We start from the raw sequence: 25291 nt of genomic DNA on the forward strand, positions 1-25291 counted from the left end.
GCCCAAGCTGTGCCAAGCGCACATCAGCTCTAACAGGATGCTAAATGGGTAACAGTGTTCTGGATGTTGTTGTGTTTTAGCTAAAAAAGGAATCTCAAAAATACAGGTCTTGCAGTGTAGGCAAACAAAAACCATTTTGCTGACAGTTTCTAAGTCTGCCATCCCGGTGACCTCTCTGCTTCTGAAAACCTGCCTGCATCCTCTCACAGCTCAAGCAAACAAGACAACCATGCGCACATGAAAAGCAGTATCTCTCCTTATTTTGCACGGGGAAATAAAGACAAAAATTTGCCACCTTGCCCATGGAGGCAGGAACTGCCTCTTCAGCTCTAGAGCTGAACTCTTCCTGTTAACACTCACCAGCCGCCTCCTGGCATACGTCGACCATCCATCCCCACTGACATTCACACAACGAAAATCAAAAGAGAAACCAGCACAAATTTGCTCCGTTTTTTCCTTTTTGCTTTTTTTCTGTTGTGGATTTGTACCCGAACCTCAGGAACCTGCTCTCAGGTAGCTCTGGAAGGGTGAAAACGAACCTACTGGAAATTAACCTGATTTGAACGTGAACCAGAACAGGTTGTACAGCATTTAATCTTATCGTGGTTCACAAGTGGTGTCAGCAGAAGAACTAGGTAGCAAAATGCCAAACCCAAATAAATATTAAAAGCCTACCGCCTTCTGGTGAAATAAAATCTGCACTTTGGGGAGTTTATTTTCCTTGTCTCTTCTTCACAGAATACAATATTTTGAAACTTTGCCATTTTTTTGAAGCACAATCTGTTCGTGCAGTTGAGTTGCCAAGACACAGACACAGTTTAATGTTCTTTGGGGTTTTCTTTTCAAGAAAGAAGCGAGCAACAACAGTAGCAAGAATAAAACACCCATTTCACAGTGGTACCAGGAGAAGGGATTGCAACAGAAATTGCCACGGCTGGGACTCGCACCTGCAGCACCAGCAGCTCCTGCAGGATTAGCTCGTGGTGCGGAGGGGGAACATGGTTACCTCTGCACCGTGGCTCACCACATGGTTATTTAATGAAAGTCTCGAGCTGCAATCAGGAAATGTCATGCCTCTCAACTGGATCAGGCCAAGTTTCTGAGCTCCTTTTGTTACAACATGCAAAATTCTTGTCTCTCCAAGCCTTCTGCAGCCAGCGTCTGCAAGTGTCTTGCAGGAAGCATCAGCAATCCTAAACATGGCACTGCCTTAAAACTAGAAGCACGGAGCAGCGGTCAGCACGGTGCTGTGGAGCCGTGGCTGCCACCCTGGCAGGCTGCAGCAGGGTGCTGAAGTCGGGGTCCCCCCCTCGCCCCATGCCCCAGCTCCCCATTGCATGGGGTGGGAGGGCTCAACTGAGGCTCTGCAGCTGCTCTGAAAAACAAGGGTCCAGGTCACACATGCTTGAAAGACTTTCTCCCCAAAGGCAAACACTGACGCTTAGAGGGTTTTTGTAAGAATAAAAATAATTGGAAGTCCCAAGATCATTTCTCTTCAATAATAACTGCCAAGCAATCTTGCTGTCAAAATAAAATCCCCCAGTTTACCATAGCAGACATTGGCTTTGAAAGATGAAGCTGTATTAAATTGCAGTTTGCAGAGAAAGTCATCTCTACAGGAGCTCTGAATGTTGAAGCAGCTTAATAGCATACCAAATTGGATGTTACCTGTTCCATCCACCAGAAAACCAGTATTTTCCACAGTGTTTTTATGATTCATTATTATTTTTAGCTTTGTTTCCTGAAGAAAATCACCACGTGTATATTTGACAGTCTGTGTCCCTTGTGGCAAGTGTAAATCCACTGGCCAATTTCTCTGACAGAGAAATTGAGCTTTTGGAGATTGCAAATCTGATCAAAACAGATGACTAAATAAAGAAGTCCCCGACTCAGAAGCAGGCTGAAGCACAAAAGCAACCCATGGCAGACCAGGCATCCGTGTTTGAGCTGTGCAGAAACACCGGGTGTCTCAGACACCAAAATAGCACGAGGCTCGGTCCTGAGGCACAGACCAGCCAGGGCCTGAGCATCAGTGTGGAGGGTTCACTGCGACTCCTTGGGGTTTGCAATAAGGAAAGTCCCAGTGAGCCATCATACAAAGCATGAAATCTAAACGTGGTTCCTTCTGCAAAACATTCACAGTCCTGGTTGATCAACAGATGGGAACATGTATCTGCTCCCCAGCACCCAAGAAGTCATGAGTTTTCCATGTAAACAGCCACTGGTGGCTTTCTGGTCTCTGCACCCTCAAGCTAAAGCTCATTTGAGACCTCTCCCTGCAATCTCCCACATGGAGACTTCCACAAGCACTTGACTCAAAAGCCAAGTTTTAAGAATACTTGAGGGGGAAGAAACAGACTGGTGTGGAGCAATGCTGAGAGACATCTTCAGAAGTGAGTTTTCATTCAGCAGAACACCCTGGGTATCTGTAACATTAAGCACAAGCTTAAATCTACTTTCTTCTAGCAAAGCAATTACCCACAGTAAATGCTGAACTGACTCGCGCTAGAGATGTTGCCACCTTTAAAAACCCTCAGTGCTTTCTTGGCAAGCGCACTGCTCAGGACAGCAGTAATGCAAGCAGTTAGCTGCAGCATCGCTGTAACCGCCTGTGCCCAGCTACCCCCCGCCTGCCCCCCGCCCGGGCACTGCCTCGGCCAGCGCAAGAGAGTCAATGCTGAGAACAAAGTGAGGTCTGAAAGCAAAATCCTAATAGGAAAAAGAAAACCTGACTTAATGAAAACACATTAAATACTTCCCTGTGAAGGTCTTAAACCCAGTTCCTGAGGGAGGGGAGAAAAATACAACTTCCACTGGGCTCGTTAACCTCTTCTCACCAGCACTGACAGAGCGTACAGGGAGATTAATGTTGCTAGCCCCTTTCAATTAGGGCAGTGTTAAATATCAATATTGAAAAAAGAAACTTCAAAGTTTCACAGCAAAAGGGTAGGAAGCATAACAGAGAATAATAAAGAAAGGGAAGACAGAGGAATTCACTACCCACATATGCTGTAACAGAAAATAAACTTTTACTTCTGAAGGAAAATCCCATTCCCCAGTCTCCAGACTTTTCACTGCAGTTAAAAACTTTTTATGATATAATCCAAAGTAAATGGTTCCTTGCCACAAAAAGCTCCTATTTCCTTCAAAGGATATTAACCAGTTCTGTCTTCACCACAATTTATTATTAAAGCTGTGTTCAATTGCCATGTAGCAACACTTCCTTTCAAATAGCACTCTTTAGCATATAATTTGCTGGTAAAATTTCACAGGCGGGAAATGCCTCTTTCTCCCACTTTTTTGAGATAAAAGTGGCTCATTTACTGTTCCTGTCTTTCCTAATGCTCTTTTCTCTGATTTCTTGAAAAGTTTTGAAAGCCAAATGATCTGCTTTTCCCCTATCAGCTGTACTTAACTGTGTAAGCAAAACCCCCGCCCTAACACAAGGGCAAAATGGAAATGCTCGGTGCGATTCCATGGAAGAGGAGTGAATCGGCATCTCACGGGCTCTGCAAGACAGCTCTGTGCCGAACGGCTGCACAACCAACCTCTCGCTGATACCAAAGTGCTGCTATGCCTACTTTGCGGTGGGAAAGGACCCGTGGCCATGGCTTAGATGCAAAACCCCAAACTGAGACGGTTCTTGAAAACCCCAGAAAGTAAGATTAATTTCTTTCTTTTTTTTGTCCCAGATGCCCTGGAAATGCCCGGCAGAAAACAGCTCTTCATGCAAAGACTTGGTTTTCAGCTGCAAAGGGCATCTCTTATCCAAAGCCCAGTTCCAGCTCATATTTCAGCAAGGAACGGTAGACTCGATGCTGTCAAAGAGAAGTCCAAACCTTGCAGGCCAGGTGGAAATATTCAAACCCCAGAGAACTTCACCCATTAATATGCCTGGACCCAGGCACGTGAACACTGAGATACCTTAAAGTTTCTCATGGCACCCAGGGCACAGCAGGGTCACCTGGAGCAACTGCTGCTGTAGAAGATGTAGCAACCTCATATTTAACATAAATGTCACATAGAATGACCAAAGAGGGGAAAACATTTTTTTTTCAATAACAAGTATTCAAGATCATCTCACAGATTAATTATTTATGCTTGCAAATTATTAAAGTTTAAGGCATACATAATGATTAGAGCTGATAAAAACCCATCGTAGCAAACATGAGAGTTCAAGGCTGGTGATAGACTTGCCCATCTCCTTTGGTCCTCAGTCATCTGCCCCAGCAACACCTCACCACCACTCACCAGTTCTCAAGGTGAAAAGCCTTTGATTCTGCCCAGGTCTCTCCACCAAGGAATCCCACAAGTGGGGATGTCCCAGCCAAGCGTAAGAGGAGGGGGAAGGCTGGGAGCATTCCTGACATCCCCACAGTCAAACACTCAGCACCTCTAGACTAAACAACAGTCACTGAGCAAAGACGCCTGAGCTTCCCTGCCAAATTGTTGTGCCTAAAAATTAAAATACATGTAGATAACAAAGTATAGTTTAAATGAGTGGGTCTGAGGGAGAAGCCAGACTGCCGGAGCTGTACCTGGACTTGTTTTTACAAGCTGGCTCCGTTCCAGCTGAAACAGAAATCAAGTCCTCAGTCAAACAGAACAAACACAAATGGGTGTAAATTCAGGAACTAGCCACTTCTGGTGGTTTTAGCAATATAAATGTAACCTCCCAGGTGGCCACTTCCCAGAGGCAGCCCCACTTGCCCTCCCATGGGTTGTTGTGGCATCTCCACAGGCATGACCACAGTGCCTCCAGTACCACCACCACCTTCCTCCCACAGGCTTTGTCTGTGTGCAAGTCTTTGAATTTTGCCATACAGGCAAAGTATGGAATTAAGCCATGCTCTTTTGATTAAAATATCTTTGGGACAGATCTACAGGTGATAGGGAGGCTAGTGTTGGTGACTGGTTCAGTGGCTGGGGTTGGGAGATGCCAGGGGAAGTTCTCTTGTCACTTCTGCCTCCATGCCTGGGCTGCACGTCTTGGTAACCCTTTGGTAAAGCTGCACAAACCCACATTGTGCACCACTCGGAGCAGGGTGCCAGGGACAGGGTGGGTGAGTGGCTGAGCTGTGCCCACCACCCATTTTGTGAATGCCAAAGCCCTACTTTGTAGAGAAAACCAAAAGCTAGGTGTTCATGTAAGCACCAGTGATGTGGAAGCAGGCCTGAAAATCTGTTTTCCGACCCCTTATTAAGGCACAGAAAAGGAATTTAATGTGCAAGAGATTCTTAAAACCTGTTGAAGTTTCAACCAAAGGCCAAGGGAAGAGATAAAGTGGATATTGTGCTTTATTTGCTCCTTGAAATGTAGTTCAGCTGCTCTCCCCTTAGCCCTATCAATAAGTAAGGGTGGCCAAGGACCACTGGCTGCACTCCCATCACTGCCATGAGCAACTGGACTGGTTGGAGATAAATGGAGATGCTCCAGTGAGGAACATAGTACATCCTCTGTGCAGGACAGGGACATTTCCTGCACATGCTTTAGATGTGTCTTCCCTTGTGGCTGTCTGCAATACCTCCTTGGAAACGGCAAACTTGAAATCTGTTTCCTTAACAACTCATTTCAGGGCTGCTCCGGAGAAGGGAGCCAAGGCTGCTGCAGCCATGGGGCTGAGATGCCTCCCACCTCCGGGCTTTCCTCCTATTGCTTGGGTGCTGTGCAGCTGCCGGCCCATTTGGTGGCCACTGGTACATCCAGGTCTGAGCTCCCCATCACTGTTGCCAGCCCCATCACTGCACCCTGTGTCCGCATGCCAACTCCAATCTTTATGTCCCAAGAACTGAAGCAATTTTATTTTTTTCCCCTCCAGGAGCCGTATTTTGGGACAGGAAGCAGGAAAGGCAAGAGCACTCTTACGCATGTGATGGATTTTGCCAAGGCATACTAGAATCAGGACACACCTGAAACACTGTATCAAGTGCAGAAATACCACGGGACAGCCCTTATTTGCTCTGAAGTCCTAGTGCACCACTCCTCTTTTTGGTGCTTTTCTCCAAAAATAAATAAATAAGCACATTTCATTTCATACCAAATCTGGATATGCCAGCAGGCTAAATGGAGTGCTTGAGTCACTTCTCCTTGCTTTTTCCCTCTGCCTCTCAGAATCATAGAATGGTTTGGTTTGGAGGGATCTTAAAGACCACCTAGCTCCACCACCCCTGCCCTGGGCAGGGACCCCTCCCACCAGCCCAGGTTGCCCCCAGCCCCATCCAGCCCGGCCTGGGACGCTGCCAGGGATGGGGCACCCACAGGTCTCTGGGCACCCCGTGCCGGTGTCCTGCCACCCTTGTGGTGAAGAATTTCTTCTTTCTCTCCAATCTAAATGCCCCCTCTTTCGGTTCAAAACCATTCCCCCTTGTCCTATCGCTACGTGCCCCTGTAACAAGCCCCCTCCAGCTTTCTTGTCGGCCCCTTTAGGTCCTGGGAGGCTGCTCTAAGGTCTCCCCGGAGCCTTCTCCAGGCTGAGCAACCCCAGCTGTCCCAGCCTGTCCTCTCAGGAGAGGTGCTCCAGCCCTGAGCATCCTCACGGCCCTGCCCTCCTCTGGATTCGCCCCAACAGGTCCATGCCCTTCTGATGCTGGGGACCCCAGAGCTGGATGCAGCGCTGCGGGGGGGTCTCAGGAGAGCAGAGCAGAGGGGCAGAATCGCCTCCCTCGCCCTGCCGGCCACGCTGCTCTGGATGCGGCCCAGGGTGCGGGTGGCTTTCTGGGCTGCAGGCACACGTTGCCAGGTCATGCTGAGCTTCTCATCAACCAACACCCCCAAGTCCTCCTCCTCAGGGCTGCTCTCAATTCATTCTCCGCTCAGCCTCCATTTGTGCTTGGGATTGCCCCGACCCATGTGCAGGACCTTGCACTTGGCCTTGTCCAACTCCATAAGGTTCGCACGAGCCCACCTCTCGCACCCATCAAGGTCCCTCGGGATGGCATCCCTTCCCTCCAGCGCATCTCCCGCACCGCACAGCTTGGCGTTGGTGGAAAACTTGCTGCGGGTGCCCTTGATCCCACTGTCAGTGTCACCAACAGAGATGTCAAACAGCACTGGCCCCAATACCAGCCCCTGAGAAACGGCACTTGTCACTGGTCTCCCCTCGGGTATCAAGCCATTGACTGCAAGTCTCTGAGTGCAATGACCCAGCCAATTCCTTATCCCTTCATCTCCTTTCTGGCTCTGACTGATGGCTGAGACACACTGCGCTAAGTAAGGGGAACCTGCTCCTAAAGACACTTTCCAGACACATAACCAGCCAACACATCACCCCAAGTGCAACCAAATTTGCTTTGGCAAAGAGAAGATGACCTCAGAGCCATAGCCCAGAGGAGGATCCTTTCTTTTCTCAAAGTCAGTCTAAGCAATCAAAATACAGAGACAGAAAACCCCAGAATTCCATGTGGAAAACCAGTATCTGGAAATCTGTACAGTACAAAACCCTGAAACACTGGCACAACACATGAGCAGATGATGCTGCATCCACCTTCTTTTTTAATTCCCAAATCCCCTGCAGATAAGAAGAGTATGGCGTGCCACGGTCTGGGCACAGTTCACCCAGTGACTATGTACCAGTCAATCCCAAATTACTTGCTGGCACTGTTAGCACCCATATTGCAATGCTGGAAATGTAATTTGCTGTCCTGCCCCGTCAGCGGCCGTGCCCCAGCATCCAGCCGTGCCCCAGCACCCAGCCATGCCCCAGCACCCAGCCGTGCTGGCGGCTGCCCCGGGGTTCCTCCGTCACAGGGCTCAACTCGCTCCTCTGACTCAACCCTGCAACCTGGAATAAACCCAGCGCAGAAGAGGCCCCAAACCAAAACAGCAGAGCTTTTGCAAGGAGCGACAGAGGTGCACCGCGTGAACTGCCTGGCAGAGGTTGTGCAACATCTGCTCGGATCACACCCGGGTTATTTGCGTCTCAGCGCTGTCTCCGCTGCAAGAGTGGGAGCAAGCTGCGTCTTCAACTCGCGGCAGCTGACGTCGGTCAGCTCTGCCGAGGCGCAAACACAATGGAGACAAAGATCTTCAGCTTCACTGAAGGTAAAATCACAAGGTCAGGCCTCTGTGCCTGCCTCAAGATTGGCCTCCAGCCGTAGATGGTTTGGTGGCAAAGCTCTGAACAGCACCAGAACAAAACGCTGGAAGAAGGCGAAGCAGAAAGCTTTGCAGAAAGGACTCCAGCAGACTAATCTCTGGATCCTGCAGTGCAGAAACATACAGAAATGTCACCAAACTGTGCAAATATCAGAACCTATTTGCCTGCCGTTCAATAAGTTCTGTATTTCAGTAATTCAATTTTGAAGGTAATTTCCTGATTCAGGCTAATCTTGCTTACTCTGCCCATTTTCCTCTTAACACATCCTGCAAAAGACTGCAGGCTGCTGTGTTTATTCATCTCAATACAGAAACCAGAGAGATGCAATTTCTCCTTATCTATCTGCACATTTTGGTTATGCGAGTGTGTTTGTCACTCTGATAAGAGTGCATCTCTAAATTGTAGAAGAGTTAAGACCTTCTGAGTGTGAAGTGGAAGAGACACTTAGATAGAGATTAGACATGAGATCTTGTGCTAAGACATGCACTGAACACAGTGCTACAGGGACTCTGGGAAGGGGGCAGGGAGCTGATAGAGCTTTTGGGAAACTCTAAACCCTCCTGTAATCTCCCACCGAACAAAACTGGGTCCCCCTGCAGCTCTAGTCCACAGGAGCTTGCAGGGAGCACTGGGGTAATCACGCGCTGGAGCAGCCTTCCAGCAGGTTTCGTGGGACACCAGTACCCAACACCAGCTTGGAGATGACAACTGGCTGTCTGACAGAGGGGGTGATACAACACGGCTGCACGGGAGAGGATATGAGGGTTTAGGATGATCTTTTGTGTCTTGTAAAAGTTGCCAGCACCTCACTGAGCTGTTTCAGGGGCTCCCCCACTGGCTTGGACTTCACATTGCCAAGACCTTGGACTTCACTTCCCAACTGGGCTCTGCCCCGATGTGTTCCCTGCACCCCACTCCACCATTTACTTGCAGGAATACCAATGTGAGAGGAAACGGGGCCTTCAGTGCCCATTTTCATGCTCACAGACCAACGATGAGCAGCTACATGCTCCCCTCCGATGCTAACAGCTCAGAGGAAATGGGGAGATGGCAACAAACAACTTTTCCAGATAATGTCCCTTCCCAGCCCAGATGCAGCATCACTCTCAGTCTCAGCAAGGGAACTGCAGGCACAGCATGGGGCCACCCACCATGTTCCTGTTGAGCTGGTGCCAGGACCACATTGGCATCTGTGGATGTGACAAGGCAAGAGAGAGCCCTTTCCGGACACCCTGCACTGCTGAGGCAGCCTTTAGATTAGCCAGCTTTTCTTCAGAAAACAGCTGCAATGCAAAATAGCCCTGAATCCATTGTATTTCAGGAGCTAATGTAAGTGGGAGATGATAAGATACGAGAGTTTTGCCTGCCTACGGCTTTCAGCATGGGGCACAAGAGACTTTAATATTAAAAACCCTGTTACAACACTTTGGCTGAACTCATCTGGCGTGTGCATCCAGCTGCTCAAACTTCGATGGCCTGGGGGAAAGGGCACAGCTCCTCCCAAACAGCAGCATCTCTGTGCAAACAGTGGCACCAACACCCAGCAGGAACGGCACTCGATGCACCACAGCTGGGAGCAGCTGCTGCAAGGCAATTCCACCCAGGCTGGGGCTCGGCTGCCCCGAGCTGCCCCGCAGCACCAGCCCTGCCCTTGCACAGCTCTCCAGGGATCACCGCTTTCCTCCTTGGTGCTGGGATCTCCCAGTCAGCTGCAAAGTACAACCGTTGAGTTCTCTGCTGATTCACCCCAGCCGCAAGATGCTCTGTCAGGGACAGGCACTGCCTCGTGATCCATCAGATAAAAGAGGGGAGGAGGTGGTGGGTGGAAGGGACAGAGCACCAGGCTGTGCACGCTCCGGTTTCAGCTCTAACAACCCCATCTATGGCCGCAGGCAAGTTAATCATAGAATCATATAATATCTCAAGTTGGAAGGGACCCATAAGGATCTCAACTCCAACTCCTGAAGTTGCACAAGATTTGTTTGTGTGCATGTCCCTTCTCTGCCTCGTGTGCAGGTGTGCCGCAATAATGAATTAAAACAAAACCACCTCTGTTGCTTTGGGTTCTGACTCACATCCACCAAAGCGAAGAACCTCCATGGATGAGGATGTTGGCAGCTGCTAAAGGATGTTGCCCACATTGTACAGGGGGCACAAGGCAGCACAGGCTCACACAACTGTCCCGCTCCCCTTGGCACCTGAGAGTATTAGCCCAAACCCATGGAGGCGGTTCAAGCTGAGGATGGGAGAGCAGCACTGAACCCCACCAGGCTTGTGAGACATCTCTGACACCCTTTAGCTGCAAGGAGACACCTGCCTGCGCCGAGGCTGGGGCTGTGCCTTCATGCTCCAGACTTGTTGAATCCTCCAGAGACCACTGTGGAGGCACGTGTATAAAAACACAAAATGCAAAATTCAACAATTTGCCTACGCACGCCCCCAACTCCAGTAGCCTGACAGTAATTCTATAGGAACCAAAGCCTCTTCCTTCTTCTCACCTTGCTTTCCCTAACTATTTTTCCACCCATCAACTTAAATTTCATGGATGCACCCAAGCCTTCCTCATTACACACAGAGAAAAACCACTTCCACTCCTCCACCACACTGCCTCAGACACCCTCAAATCCTGCAAATCACTTGCAGCTGCCCAACGTGAGGCTGCCAGAGCCAAAAGGCAGCTCAGGGAAATCTTACTGGGCTCCAAGCAGTGCCAACAAGGACTTTGTTTTCTGCTCCTCACCGTCACTGGAGCAGGCTGCATCCCTCACAGAGCTCCTGCACCTCCAGCAGCTGCATCCCACCGTTGCTCTGGGAAAGATGCGATAGTGGTGGAGATGCCACAGAGCAACAGAGCCTCGTGGCCTCTTCCCTCGCCCCTGTTATCATGAGAAATCACAGCAGTGGAGCTGCAGGGAGGCAAGTGGCAGGGGCAGTCACTCCCTCCAGTCACCAGGTCACCATAAATCAAGCCCTTATTTTCCCTCTGCCAAGGTCCGCTGGCTTCACTGCCTCCCCATCCCAGAGCCTGTTTTCTTTGCTGCTTATCTCAAATTAGGAAATCCACAGGAATTGCAGGCCAGGGAAGCTGTTTGTCAAGAGCCTCCGGCCCTCGTGGGGATTTTTTATGAGGGACTTTTCGTTTAGTTGCTGCTTTGTTTTCAAACCCTCGGCCGTCTGCTTGCAGTGGGAGTTTGCTGGAATCAAAACTGGAGAAAAGCTTTTGGAATTCACCCGGGGAACAAAAGGGCTTTTGTGCAGGAGGATTTGAAGGATGCGGCTGCTTTCATTGCTGCTACCTTCATTTCTATTTTCTCCCTGCCAAAGAGCACCTGCCAGCGGCGCCGGAGGAGGTGGGCTGCTGCCCGTGCATGGGGGACGCGCAGGCAGGAGCACGGCCGCCTCCCACGCCCGCAGGCAGCGGAAGCAGAGCGCTGCAGGCAGAAGGGTGAAGTGCTTTCCAAACGTTCATGCCTCGTGGCGTGCAAGGCTTACTCGGGCCTTTCGGCCAAGCTTCAAGCTCCCTGCCCTGGCTCTGCCCCTGGCACAGAAGGCAGGGTGGGCTCTGCTCCTCAGTGCGGCGGCAGCACCCTAGAAAGTCTCCCAAGGGACAGGCAGGCTCTGCGTGCCGGTGGGTGCTCCCACACGATGCAGCCCATGGATGAGGGGCTGAAGCTCCCACAGCCAATGTGTGAGCAGGGATGCTGTGGGTTTGCTGCAAGCCGGGCATCACTCCTGGGACTCCACTTGCTTTTCTTCTACTTCCCCTTATCCACCAAGAATTCACCTCAAAAGTTCACAGTGAAGGGCCACATGCAGCGACGGAACCCTGACCAACTTCCCAGATGAATACCTAGCGGGTAGCAGCAAGTTTCCGACACTCAACACAAAAAGCATGTGGCCCGTCTGCCTCAGTCATGGTGGGAACAAGACTGGCCTTAAACCCACTGGCCCCAGCCCAGCTAGAAATACTTCTCCACTTCCTAACCCACTGCTCCCTGGAAAACCTGACACAGTAAGGGAGTATCCACCTCCTTTCCCCACTACTTTACAGAGCCTCGAAACCCAGCTTTCTTAGGGCAATGAGATCCCCTCCCTGTCAAACACCCCACAGATGCCTTTTTGCTCAAAGTCTCCCTCCAGTTTCAATTTTGATTTTCAGGTTTTTTAAACTGGGAGTTGCTGGGAGTTACTCCCATGGGGTTCTGCAAGGTGTTTTTAAAGCATCACTGGCAGAGCAAGGACCCTGCTGCACAGCTTCATTTCCCCTGAAAAAAACAATCGGCTTCTACATCTGCCCCAGCTGCCCAGACACCGAGGGGGGACAAGTCCGTGCACCTGGCAGAGCGGGCAAGGGGCAGCCGCCCCAGCAGCACCAGCACCGTGCCTCCCGCGCCAGGGCCTCTTGGAGCTGTCAGATGTGCTGCCAGCCCAGGGAAATGCAAATTGCTTTGGAAAACGAAGGTGACATTTCCACCCGCTTGCTGATTTCTGCTGTGCTGCAGACTCAGAAGCCCGATCCAGGCCTGCAGCTCCAGCTATGAAGGTTCTGATGTCTTGGTGCTTACATTTAAGCATGTGCTTACCGTGAGTACATGTTGCTATTAAGGATGTATTAAGCACCAGGCTGAGCAGGAACACGTACATAAAGGCTGTGCCAGACCGTTGTCTTAGCCTTTCCAATAGCTGCAGCAAGTATCTGTCCCCTGGGCACCTGGCTGCAGGCTTCAGCCCATTTTTTTGCTGTACGCACCAAAAGGGACAACCCATGCGCGAGCACTGGTGGACAGCCCTCTGCGAGCGGTGGCATCTCCCCCTCATCGCCCTCCCATGCCCAAGATGCTGCCCCGTAGCATCCCCTGGCAAAGCTACGTGGGCAAGTGTTGAGGCTTGTTCAGGCAAAATGAGTTAGGAGGCTTAAACATGAGAAAAGCAGGACTTTGCGACATTGGGAGGGTGTGATGGGCCAGGAAGGAATCCCCCAGGGAGCTCAGCGAACCGACCCCGTGGGGTGTCACTGTTCCCAGCAAAGCATGCTCAGTTATTTATCATTCAGCTCTGAACCGCTGCTCCCTACATGTTAATTCTCCATTTCTCTGCAGAAATGCTTCTGCTCGCTGAGCAGGATCGCACCTTGTCTGTGGGGTATCTGCCTTGGTGTCATCACCCTCGCAGCAGGACAGAATAAAACCTAATCAATACCACAGGGCAATCTGAGATATGGTTTTATTTCTGTTACCGGGTGCTCCAGGAAGCCGCAGGAGTCTCATTTTACCAAGCACAGATTTAATTTGTTCAGCATAATGTAAATGTTGGACATTTAAGCTACACCACTACCAGCCATCTTCCACTGCTGATGCGCTGCATATAAAACTTGGGTTTATAGTTTTCTGCACTTGAGTAAAGCCACCTTAGGACAAAATGGGAAATTTATGATCCATAGAGAGAAAACTGCCCATTGACTTGGTCATTGTGCGAGTTACAGAGTAACAATAACTTCTAGAGCCAAAGGGGAATATCCACGGAAGCAGAGGAGTGTGCCACAAGTCATTCCTTTAGCGAGCATCCTCTGCGGAAGGTCCCTGCTGAACAGGAAGGCTATGTTAATCCCTGTGGATCCTCATGGGAAAATAGCACCTCTGCATTGAAAAGATTTAATAAATAATGTCAAAGTTGTACAAGACACCTCTAGACTTAATTACTTCTCTGCTTGTGCTGTTCTGTTTGGCAGCTGGCAACTGTTCGTTTCAACTGAAAGTGTTGAACTGAAGATAATTTTTGGCCCACTTTCCTCTTCCATGGTGCAAATAACACTCAGAAGAATTTCAAATCAACACGTAATTTTCCTCCCAGTGATATGCTGCTCATGCTCCGTCCTTCACTCACAGCTCAGGCCAAACAGAGGAGTTGATTAGAAATCTGGTGGCAATCTCGCACAGAGGTTTTCCTGCATTAGAGGAACACTGCGGCACCTGCAGCACGAGCACAGAAGGAGAGGATCTGCTTCCTTGCTTGACATTTTGTCATGGGGAATTTTTATAAAGGTTCAGCCAAATATTGTGATTAAGTTTTCAACATGGTCAAGACTTTGACCGATCTGCCTTTGTGCTACCCCATTAGACAGCTCCCTTTTGCTATTTATTTTTTTTTTTATATAAGAGCTTATTTGCTTATTTTTGTACCTAAATTACTAAAGGTGGTATTTGACAGTTCTGGACAGCCAGCGTAGGTGGGAGGAACTCACTCATGCTCCCTCTGCTGGCAATGCCTCCCAGCAAACGTGTAGGTCCTACTTTAAAAACACACAGGAGCCCTATTCCCAGCGAGAAGCCACGGGCAACTGCCACAAAGCCAAACCCACGTCCCCCGAGCCCCAGCACCCACCCAGGTCTCCAGCACTGCAGCTGGAGAACCACCCCAACACCAGAGCAAGGCAGAGGGCTCCAGCAGAACAACTGCCCTCCCCTTTGCACTGCCAGCAAGAACAGCCGCTGCCCCAAGAAACCACCGGCAGCAGAGAGAGGCAAGAACCGGAGCTGCTCCACCACCGCTACGGCAGCGGCGAGTCTGTCCGACCACGAGCGTCACGTCCCGGTCCTGCAGCCCCTTCAACAACACATCTTTCTTTGCATGTGCGAGAAGGCTCAGGAAGCTCAAAGCCATGCACGTGAAGGTCTGCAGGACGCAGCACAGCTCTTGGGGCTTCCAGAGAAGCTCTTTAAAGTTCAGATTTTAGCCAGAGGTCAGAGAGCATGAACTTGCAGCTCTCCTTCCAGACACCTGCTAAGGGCATACACTTGCCTGTATGTCTTATCATAAAGTATAACAAGCAGTATGGGAAGAACAAAAGCCTTTCCCCTGTTTCTATCATGCAATTTTATTTCAGTTTGGAAAACACGCTGAAGTAATGCATTATGGCAGAGTACTGTAGCAGAGGCCAGCAAGTCTCATACTTTTTTCCCCATAAAGCGTCCCTGACACCACTAAGCAGGTTTTTTTCTGTCCACATATGTCCACACGGATCAGACGCTGTCAGGTTACATCTCTCCACCCAGCCTTCTAAATCAGGAGCTGTAAATACACAACTCCCTTTATAAGACTTTCTGTCAAAGCCTCCATAGAACTCCCTGTGTGACGTTCAAGGCTGTAGTTTCAGTTATAGACATACACACTTGCACATACGATACTGCTTTCTAAGTTGCAAGAACAGATAAGCAGGAATGAGAAAAAAGAAACCAAGAGAAAGCAGGGTAGTATAAATCATCTACGCAGGTCCATAATGTCCATCCTACTTAGCAACCAGGACAAAATACATCCCCAGCCTTGTAAATTCTTCTGTGTGTGCTCAATCCCAAGCACATTCAGTCCCACTGACTCCTGTAAAAGGATTCACATGCTCCAAGTCTAGCATGTGCACAAGTCGTTTCAAGATCAGAGCATGAAAAAAAAACCTATTTAGCTTCTCTTTCAAGGGGAAAGAAAAAAATTCTTCAGACCCCACTCGTCCAAATGAGGGCCCTGCTTGGCTACAGCTGCTCTGAATCGGCTCTGATTCAATCTCCCAGATTGCTCCTTGTGTTTCAGCTGTGGCAATGCCTTTTTTAAAGCAAGCTCCTGGAAAAAGAGCCTCCCCCCCCCTTCACAGGAGGTGCTGGCTGGGGAGATGCTTGCACAGGATGGGCCCTAAATGACTGTGCTACAAGGTAAAGTAAATGCTTGTTGACGCTGGAAGCGCTGGCATTGTTCTGAGGTCCGCAGGAAGAGCAGAGGAGGAATGCTCTCCTATTGCAGGAAGCTGTTCCAGCCTCTTATCAGACATAAAGCTTCTGATTTCTTGCGGGGGAAGTACCAAATGTTTTTCAGAGGAAGAAAAAAGAAAGGGAAAAAAAAAAAACCCACCACCCAACCACATGCTTAGCTATAAAGGAAGCTGCCTAATGACATGAATGAAACTGAAGACATGCTACGTGGAAGCTTGCTGGGCTGCCTAACTCGGGTGGCTACGAGCAAGGGCATGCTCCTGCACTGTCGCCCCACAGAGACCTGGCGAGGTACAAGCCCAGGTCCTTCTCTCTGCTAAAAAGGTGCCTGCTGCAAATTCAGTCTGTCTTGTCTTCAGAAAGCAGCTCGTTACTGATCAGCTTTCACAGCAGCGTCCGTGGCACACCCCCCCCAGCTGCCAGGGACTATTTCAGGCTCTCCCTCCAGTTCAGATGCTGCTCTGTCGGGGGCTGTTCTGTGATGTCCTTTCATGCGGTGCACTGCACTGATCTGGTCTTTTAGTTAATTCGTGAAACCAATTCCTTGGCAGGAATTCAAGTTCTCTGTAGAGACATCCCAAGTTTTATTAGCAATGAGCAAATTACTGGTGTCCTTGGGAAAGGTAGGGAAGTCAGACTTTGTTAATTGCCTTTATTTTTTTTTCCTAGAGGGCATCTCCCAAAGGACAACTCTATGCCACATAGAGTGGCTCTCTGGTTATGTAAGTACCTGTACATGTAATGGCTGTTATGGCTTATTGCATAGATATCACAGTAAACTTCAGTTTTAAGCATGTTTGCTATTTTATCAGACCTTGTGCTTGATTTGAGCCAAGCACTCCTTGTCTCCAGCCTGGTTTCTCCTGGTGGGTTATCAGGTGACTGTGGTTTCCCTCTCTTACAGATGAAAAGCAGAAGACACTTGGAACAGGTTAAAAAACAACAGCATCTAGAGCATTGCCTTTCTACTCCTTTAATAGGCTACTCTGTCAACCCTCTGATTGTTAAATGAGAGAAAAATCTGTGGGCATGCAGTGAAGGTCAGCCTTGTGGTTTTGAAAGCATTTAATTAGCACGCATAAGTACTGAGGTCTGCTTGGGAGTGATGCTATGTTAACCATCAGCATCTTCCTATTCAGAGAAGCAAACCTGCAAGAGGCGACTGCAGGTTAAGTCTACATCTCCATGTGCAAAACTTCAGGATGAGAACTGTTGCAGCTTCCCTGTCCTGTTGCTAGCTTGCAAACCTGCATGGCATTTGGAAATCAAGGTCAGATCTCTGTCTGCACCTCATTAACAGCTCAGTCCCAGCTGGCCAGGTCATGCCCTTCTTGTGCAGGGGCTGGGGTGACCAGCTGTACCTTCAGGGTCCCACCAGGGCTGCCAAACGCCCTGTGCTGTGGCTTGTACTTCTGCTGAGGCATTTTTGCTAAGGGCTGAGGCTCGGTGCTTAAACAAATCTACTTAAGATGTAGCTCTGCCCAAAGGGGTTTTGGCATTTTGATGATAGCATGTAAAGTCCCTGCCTTTTCCTTCATTTCACTGGAAGAAGGAGGGGCAGCTGTTCTCAGCTCCTACAGGTGTTTCACTCCTTGAATGAAACTACCATAAATACCATACATCTGGCCTTTAATCCCTAGGCAGTAGGATGCATAAATGATCACAGGCTGACACTTCTTTTTCAAAAGGCCACAGCATCATCAGATGTTTGAAAAAAGAAATCAATTCCAGTCCTTACAAAGCCAAACTTGGTTTTAGTTCTAATTGTAGGCAATTAAAGCAGCCCTAGGAAAAAAGGGCTGTGTTGAAATCAAAGCTGGAAAGTGTGCCTCTACATGGGTGCCAGTTGCCAGCACTGGAGAAGTGCCCTGGAACAAGTTGCCGGTGCCCAGGGCAGTATTAGGTGCTGTGCAAGCCCTCCACACAGAGCCGGTGCTAAAAGGACCTTCTCATCTTGTGTACCCTGGTTTTCAAGTGAATGCTTCACCTCCGGCATGCAGGTACTTGCATGAGCCTGCAAGTCTAGCGGGCTCTTACTGGGGCTCCTGCGTATGAAAGATGGGAGATGCTGGGTTGATGCGAGCAGATATAATGGAGCAAGTCCAGGGAAAGACAGTCAGTAATCAATGCCGGGTTTGCTTTTAAAATGTTCTCTCTCCCTTCCTTTTTGATGCTTGTACCCTGGGAAGGTTTGTCTTTGCCAGATGGGGACTTCCATTACTTTAGAGATGTCAGACCAACAAAAGACTTTGAGTCACTTTCTATATCTGACCTTGAACTACTGGAGAAGCAATAAACATTGTTAAGAGGAATGATAACATGGAGTGAAGCTGTAACTTTTCTAATATAACTTGTTGCTTGAGTGTCAAATAAGCCCTGCTGAAAACACCCGAATGGAGAACTTCGGGGTCAGACCCCGTTACAGAATGAAAAGAAGCACAAAATCACGTTGCCTGGGTCTTCTGCAGAAGAACAGCCAGATGATGCTCTGAGGCCATTTGGCGCTGATAAGCATTGTTTCATTGAGTGCAATTACATATTTTTTGTTTAGAAAAAACATTCTCCTTCAAAAGCAGCTACCAAGACTCTGCTGATTCAGCCTTCATTAAAGGCCTCTTGCTGCAGACACAGTGAAGTGTTGAGTCCTGTACTTATTTTCTACTGCTGCCTTATCTTTGGCATCTCATCTGCAACTTCTGCTGGTTTGTTTTTTTTCCACTGGTCTCATCTGAGTGCAGTAAAAGTGGATGCTGCTTGGGCTTCAGTTCTTCTAATGGTTTTTGGTCTGCTTGGGTGCAGGCTAGGAAAATCTAGCCTCTATTATAAAATTGCAAGCTAAGTAGGCTAACAAAACAGCAACAGCAAGAAACTGGATCAGCTTTGCTCGATGAAGTTTTCCTGCTCAAAGAGGGGGGGGATGCTTTCTCTCTCCACAATGTTTCTTACAAATATGAAACTCTATCTTGGCTGCCAAGGCTGCTCCCTCTGGCTGTTTGCACAATGCTCCTTGGGCTTCACTGCACTCAGCTTTTTGCAGCAGCCTAGCAAGCCATAGCCATTGCTCCTACAGCAACTGGGGCGGGGGTGGGGGGAAGTAGCCTGAGTACCTCTGACCCCAGAGACCTCTCCCAAAGTGGTCTGATGCTGCTGTTACAATACCCATAGATGTTCAGGCCCTTGCTTGACTATGGGATGTAAATCCAGGGTTCAGCTGCAGTTTTGCCAGCACCAACAGACCAAAGATGCACAAGTGGCTTCTTGGTGCTTCCATAAAGGATGTTTCAGCATCTGTTTGCAACATCTCCAAAGTAAAGATGACTCAGAAGTGCTTCAGCACCCCATAGGCTTTCATGGTGGGATGCACCCTCTGAAACATCAACTGGGTGTTTGGAATTATAGCTTAAAAGGAAGAATAGCTTTGAGGCAAAAGAAAGCTCTACAAGCGAGAGTCCTGGGCTTCCTCTCTCCAAATTGCTTTTTACTGAGCAGAAGGTACCTTCCAGTCACACTTGTTAGCATGCAGAATATTGTAGATTTGGAAAACAAAAGCAAAAAAACCCCAACTTTTTGCACAATGCGTAGATATGGAAATTGCACTGAACGGCCTTCACCACTTTGCCATCACAGATCGTAGTGTCTAACATGGCACAGCTCCAGGGTCCTAGACCTGCTTTCCTGCTAACATTGCTCTAGCTGATAATGCTAATCTCAAACTATTCCCAGCCAGGCCCTAAGGAAGGGAGCTAAGTAACTCTACAGGTAATGAAGCTTTTTTTTTTTTTTTTTTAATTATAGCTCTGCCCATGTCTAAAATTAAAAGAACAGTCCTGCAATTTATCTGGCCACCGGAGACTGACTCAACACTTTATATAATGACGCTGTTGGTGGCCACACTGCCAACTCGTACAATACAGTGACTGAATCCCAAAACACAAGTGACCGCAGCAAGGGACACCCGTGTGCTCTGGTTTTTACCCCTCTCCCTTACTTGGGAATGCTTGTGCTACCTGCTGCTGTTGGGATGCTGTGCCCAGCCCAGCAAGCTGCCATGGGTGCTCCGCATCTCCCCAGGAGCTTTTCTGCTGGAGCAGGAGGGGACCTGCAGGCAGGCTGAGCATTAGGAATGCAAGTTCATGGGGTGAAGGCAGGGAACCCCATGGGAAAGAGCTGGGAATCATGACCGTGCCCAGCAGTTGGGGGTAACATACACTGCACTCCTCCAAGTGCATTCATAGAGGAGGGTGTGAGTCTGTTCCCACTCCTGAGCTATCAAAGCTCCCATGTTATTTTTCTTTTTTCAGTTTAAAAAAGGGCTGGGAGCTTTTTTCAGATGTGTTGTTTTTAAATCCTTTTTCTGAAAGGCTTCTACAGGTGTTGTTAGGGCTCTTTTCAGCAGGGGAAAATGGACCAGTGACATCAAATGCAAGTATTGTTTGGGTAAAAAGGCAACTTTTTAGTCATCTTGTACATCTGCAGCCACAGTACACAGAATTTGCAAATCTGCCATGTGACTTTGAAGGTAATTGTGTTCCATTAATGCCAATACTCTTGGAGGAATGAAGTGTCTCATCTCTCTAAATTACTCCTGTGGTTTTAATTGAGTAGCATTTGCTTCACCTTAGCAGCTTGTGTATGTGTCATGGGAGGGAATTCACCCCAAAGGAAGCTCTTGGGGTTTTTTTGGTGACTGAAGTAAATGACAAACGCTGTGGCAGTGAGGCACCTAAACTTGTTTCAGCTGGGAGGAGAAAACAGCTCTTTGCTCCTTTTTCCCCTGCAACTTATTGCTTTTATTGCTATAATTACTTCTATAGTTTGAGCTTTTAAATCCTGTTCCTGTCCCTGCTTAGCACCAGGGAGCCGCTGCCCTGGGCAGCGTGCTGCCGCCTGCTGTGCCCCATCAGGATATGGGGTACCCTGCAAATACCCTCAGGTTTCTGCACCACCCCTGGGGATGCTCTCTGGGGCGAAGGGGGCGAGAGCTCCTTCCCTGCGCAGCCCAGCAGTGCTGCAAGCAAATGCCCCTCTTGTGCAACGCAGAGGGAGCAGGCAGCAAAAGGCAGCAACTCTTGCTCAGCTGTGCAGAGCAGTGACTTGGGCGTATGTCAGACATCATTTCTAGCCTCATCCTTTCTATCCTGACTAGTTATTTTTCTTTCTGGCCATGCTGCCTAATTCCTCCAGCATGACACCGCATGAGACTTTTAAACCTCTTTATAAGCGTTTGCCCCCTCTTAACCCAAAGTAAGTACACAGGCACCTCCACAGGTGGTATAGCAGAGCAGGCTACGCATGCAACAGGGTGAAATACTAATTCAACATGGTATCCTTAAAAAAAAATAATAAATAAATCAACAACTCTACCTGAAATTGCCTGTGCCGCTGCTAGACCAGGCTTTGCTAGGCTCACACCTCGCTGCCCATGCCACAGATTTGCTCACCGTGCTCTTGCAAAGCCTGCCCTTGCCAAGCACCTATGTCATGGGAGTGTGTTAATGGTGAGAAGCTGAGGTGGTGCTGACGAGGCAAACTGCACATTGCACAACCAACGGGAGCTTCACACTGCTTATGGGTTAATTTTATACTAGCAAAAACCTGCCACCTACCTAGGATTTAAAAAAAAAAAAAAACAACACACTACCATTTAGGCTTCGCATCTGTTGCACTGAGAATTCTAGCTGGGCAAAAAAAAGAGCATTTTACATAAAATGTAGTATTTTGAATTGGTGCAGGGCTGCAGGGCCTTTGGTCAAAGTCCATAGGGTACATGTTCAGCCAGCATCACGTGGGACGTGGTTCTCGTAATCTCTGTATCCCTTTTCAGCTAGAGCACAAAAAATTGTACTTGAAACAGCGAAGTCTAAGCATTATGAATGAGATCAATGGACAGCAACATTTAGTTAAATGTAGCTCATTTCAACATACTATTTATGAATTAGTGCTCTAATGGGAGCTGCTTCCCCTTCCCTTATTTCAGTGGAGAAATTTGCATATTTGCAGGTTGCTTCTCTGATGTGGGCTTTGCGAGTGAATAATTCCCCCATTAAAATGAATTTGGAAGACTCCTGAATATATCTGCTGTCACGAGAGTTCAGATTTATAGCCTCAAACTGCGTTTAGCTTGTAATTAATATGGACTTCCGCATTTTTTTCTCTTCCAGAATAATATCCTATTAGTCATGACAGCCAAATGTGCCGTATTTGGGCAACGATTCAACAACTTCTGAGCTACCACCAACATCGAGCCCCACTTGTCCGGAGCGGGCTCCTCTCTGAAGGTGAGAAACGGGCTGCAGGTCCCTGCAGTGCTTGGAGAAATCTTATTTACTATGGGTTGCTCCATCCAACTACAAATCCTATTTTGCAACATAAAAGAGGGAACGAAGGTAGAAATGAGCATGGGGTGAAATGCAGGCGCTTGCACCCAGTGGTGCCTTTGACTTGACCTGTATTTTGTTGACCGCAAAGTCTTAGGGAGTCCAGCAGGTAACGTGGCTGGGAACTGGCAAGCACGATGCTGGAGGCATCTACTGGTTTCTGCTGCAGAAGGGGCCAGAATGGAACTGTTGCTTCCCAACTCCAGGGAGTTTTATCTCCTACAGCCCGTGCTGTGGTTGTGCAGAAAGCAGCTCCCTCCGCTTCATCGCATGGCACAGGCAAGGTCTGAGGTGCAGTTCTGCCCTGCAGCTAGGTGGGATTCCTTGCAGGGACTAAGTCTTATCAGGGAATAACCCTCCTGATTACATGCTCCCCTGACAAGCAGCGTTTAAAAAAAAAAAAAAAAAATTAATCTCTGGCAAATTCTCAGAACAACTTTGGAAATGATTCAAAGCAGGGAGAGGGCTTAGCAGCTGGCTGAAGCTCTGTGCAGTATTTTAGAAAGCTGAGGAGGAACCTCCTGTGCAACACATGAAAGCCGATCCTGAAATGCAGATTATGCCTCCCTTAATTCATCCTGAAGAATGATACCTCTGGTGCAAACCCTGGAGCTGAAACCCCTTCCCGAGCAAAACCTCAGCCTGAACAACTGAACTTGGAAAAGTTATCCATGTAAGGAATTCAAACTTAGACACTTGTATTGCAGAGCGTGAGATGGACGGGAAAACAGATTCAAGAATGATGCCATTCATCGGGATCGTGTTTTGTGGGTTGGCTACTCGTACTTTCCCATTTTCCCGGTACTGAGAAGGACGGACAAGGCCAGTGCTGGCGAGCGTGGGGGCTAAGCGGCACCCAGGGAGGGTGGGCTGCAGGGCCACCAGCACAGGTCCCTGCCCGTCACCAGCCCTGCGTGGCCAGGCTTTCCCACCCCGAGGCTTTCCAGGGACCCCCGGGAAGCAGCTGCTCCCCTGCCCGGCCCCTGCCCCTCCGTGGATCTCACGGTGACCCTCCTGCGAGCGGCAGCGTGCTGCGGGTATCACTTGGTTCAACTTTGCATTATCAAACTTCCTTGGCTCTTTCTATTGGAAACTTTTACAATTCTCTGCTTGGCTGGAAAAGATGACTGCAGCAAACCCAAATTAGGAATAAATTATACAACAACTTTACATTTTTCTTACAAAGGAAAACTGTGTGGCAAGAGCTGTGACAGCACCTCCTTCCTATGCCCTCCCAGCAAGGCTTATAGTGGAAGGCCACTGACTTCACAGATGTCTTTTTAAAATAAAATAACGGCAATAAAAAAAGCCCCAGTCCCAGTTTGGGAACCACTCTCCCACCGGGCCATGCACTGTCTCTCACCCCCCCCTGCTCCCCAATATGTGCGAGGGCTGCAAAATGCAGGGAGAGCCAAGCTGCAATATCAAGTCCAAACATTTAAAAGAAGCTCTAAAGCCTGCATCCGTGCGGCCGGCTGCTGACATATGTGCATCTATTTTCACAATGAATGGCCGGAGCAACTCCTCCTTAAACATCTCCACTTGGTCTTGCAGGGGCTATTGCATTCCCACAGCATTTCTGCAACATTAAATTCTCCACCTCCTCCCACCACCACCACCCCCTTGCAGGACACAAGGCTGAGCCACCCCGGAATAATCATCAAGTTAAAAAGCAAAGATCGAGATTACCCACCACCACCACGCTGGCAAGAAAAAATTAAGATAAAAATAAATAAAATAAATCACTGTTGTCCCCTACCCAAATACGCCCCTCCCGCTCCATCCGAAGTGCCGAGCTCGGGCTCCTAAATGCTAAATAAAGCAGCCCTGGTGCATGCTCTTAGCGATCTGGTGTTACAAACCACACTGCTGCCTGCCACCAAAAGTTACCAAATATTGGGGGGGGGGGTAAGAAATCGGTGGAAAATGATCTCAGTCCTGGCACAAGAACAATACTTTCCCATGGAAACATAGGGATATATTTAATTCGTGGTAACTCCACTCAAGTTGCACCTTTCATCTCGTCCACGGACTTCTTCAAAAGTTTCATTTAATGCTGCACTTGAAATTAGCTGCAATTCGCATGCACCGTGCCCATTTTGCATGCAGCTATACGGCAGCGAATGCATCTGCTCTCCAACACCCTTTATCTGTCCTGACTGTGCAAAAGGCAAAAAGGGCTCAGTAATCCCCGCAGAAGAATTCAAATAACGTCAATGCACAGCTGAACTGCAAGCCCTGCCTTACAGGAACTGTGTGTGTGAGTGTGTGTGTGGCTGCAAAAAGGCACATACTAAACAGGAAATGCAACTGAGAGCCATTGAAAGCCTCAAACTTCAAAATGCAATTGCATCCCGAAAAATGCATGCATGCACTTCAAAATGCATGCACGACTTTTTGCATATCTGCAACGAACAGAAGTAGGAGCCTTACCTCTCGACTGAGACATTTTCCCCTTTGCTTTGATGGGGGAGGGGAGCACAAAAGACTTTGCCTTGCCTCTCTTCTGGAGCTAGTTTTGCAACAAAGATGCAAACTGCAAGCGCTCAATCTTCATGCAACTGGAGTTTTCCTGACTTGCTGCAGCAGCTCTCCTTGCAGCGGGGGGGGCCGTGCAATTGCACACTTTGCAGGGCAGCTTGCAGAGCGGGGGGTTTCCGCCCCCCCTGCTTGCAATGGTAGGGAAGGCTCTGCTGCACCTACATGATGGGCCAGGGCTGGCAGCTAAAAGCTCCAAACTTGGAGCTGGGGGCGCAGTGCGCAGGCGCGCTGCCGACGGCCGCCGCGGGGCCGCCTGGGTGCTGTAGTCCCGCCGCGTCCTGCAGGGGGCGGCGCGGGGCCGCGCGCCCGCGGAGGCTGCGCGCGCGGAGGGGGGGGGAGCGGCGCGCGGAGGGCGGGGGCGGCGCGCGGAGGGGTGGAGGGGCGGCGCGCGGGGCGCGCAAATCGCGCGCAAAGCGGCGGGAGGGGGCGGCGGCGGGTGCCCGGCGCTGCGGTGTCGGGGTGATGCGCGGAGGAGCCCCGGGGCGGCGGCGGCTCCGCACCCCAGCGCGGCGGCTCCGCA

At 49.2% G+C, this 25291-nt stretch overlaps 1 protein-coding gene across 1 annotated transcript in view; it reads right to left on the bottom strand.

The window, feature by feature from the left end:
• The window catches only part of MAP2K6 (mitogen-activated protein kinase kinase 6), a 55176-nt gene extending 30230 nt beyond the window's left edge, over positions 1-24946 (bottom strand). The window contains exon 1 of the mRNA XM_037404717.1: positions 24664-24946. Coding sequence (XP_037260614.1) covers positions 24664-24679 — 16 coding nt within the window. The 5' untranslated portion in view covers positions 24680-24946. The remainder of the gene's footprint in view (positions 1-24663) is intronic.
• Positions 24947-25291: the final 345 nt, after the last annotated feature.

The sequence above is a fragment of the Falco rusticolus genome, chromosome 1 (genome assembly GCF_015220075.1).
Source record: "Falco rusticolus isolate bFalRus1 chromosome 1, bFalRus1.pri, whole genome shotgun sequence".
Taxonomy (NCBI): Eukaryota; Metazoa; Chordata; class Aves; order Falconiformes; family Falconidae; genus Falco; species Falco rusticolus.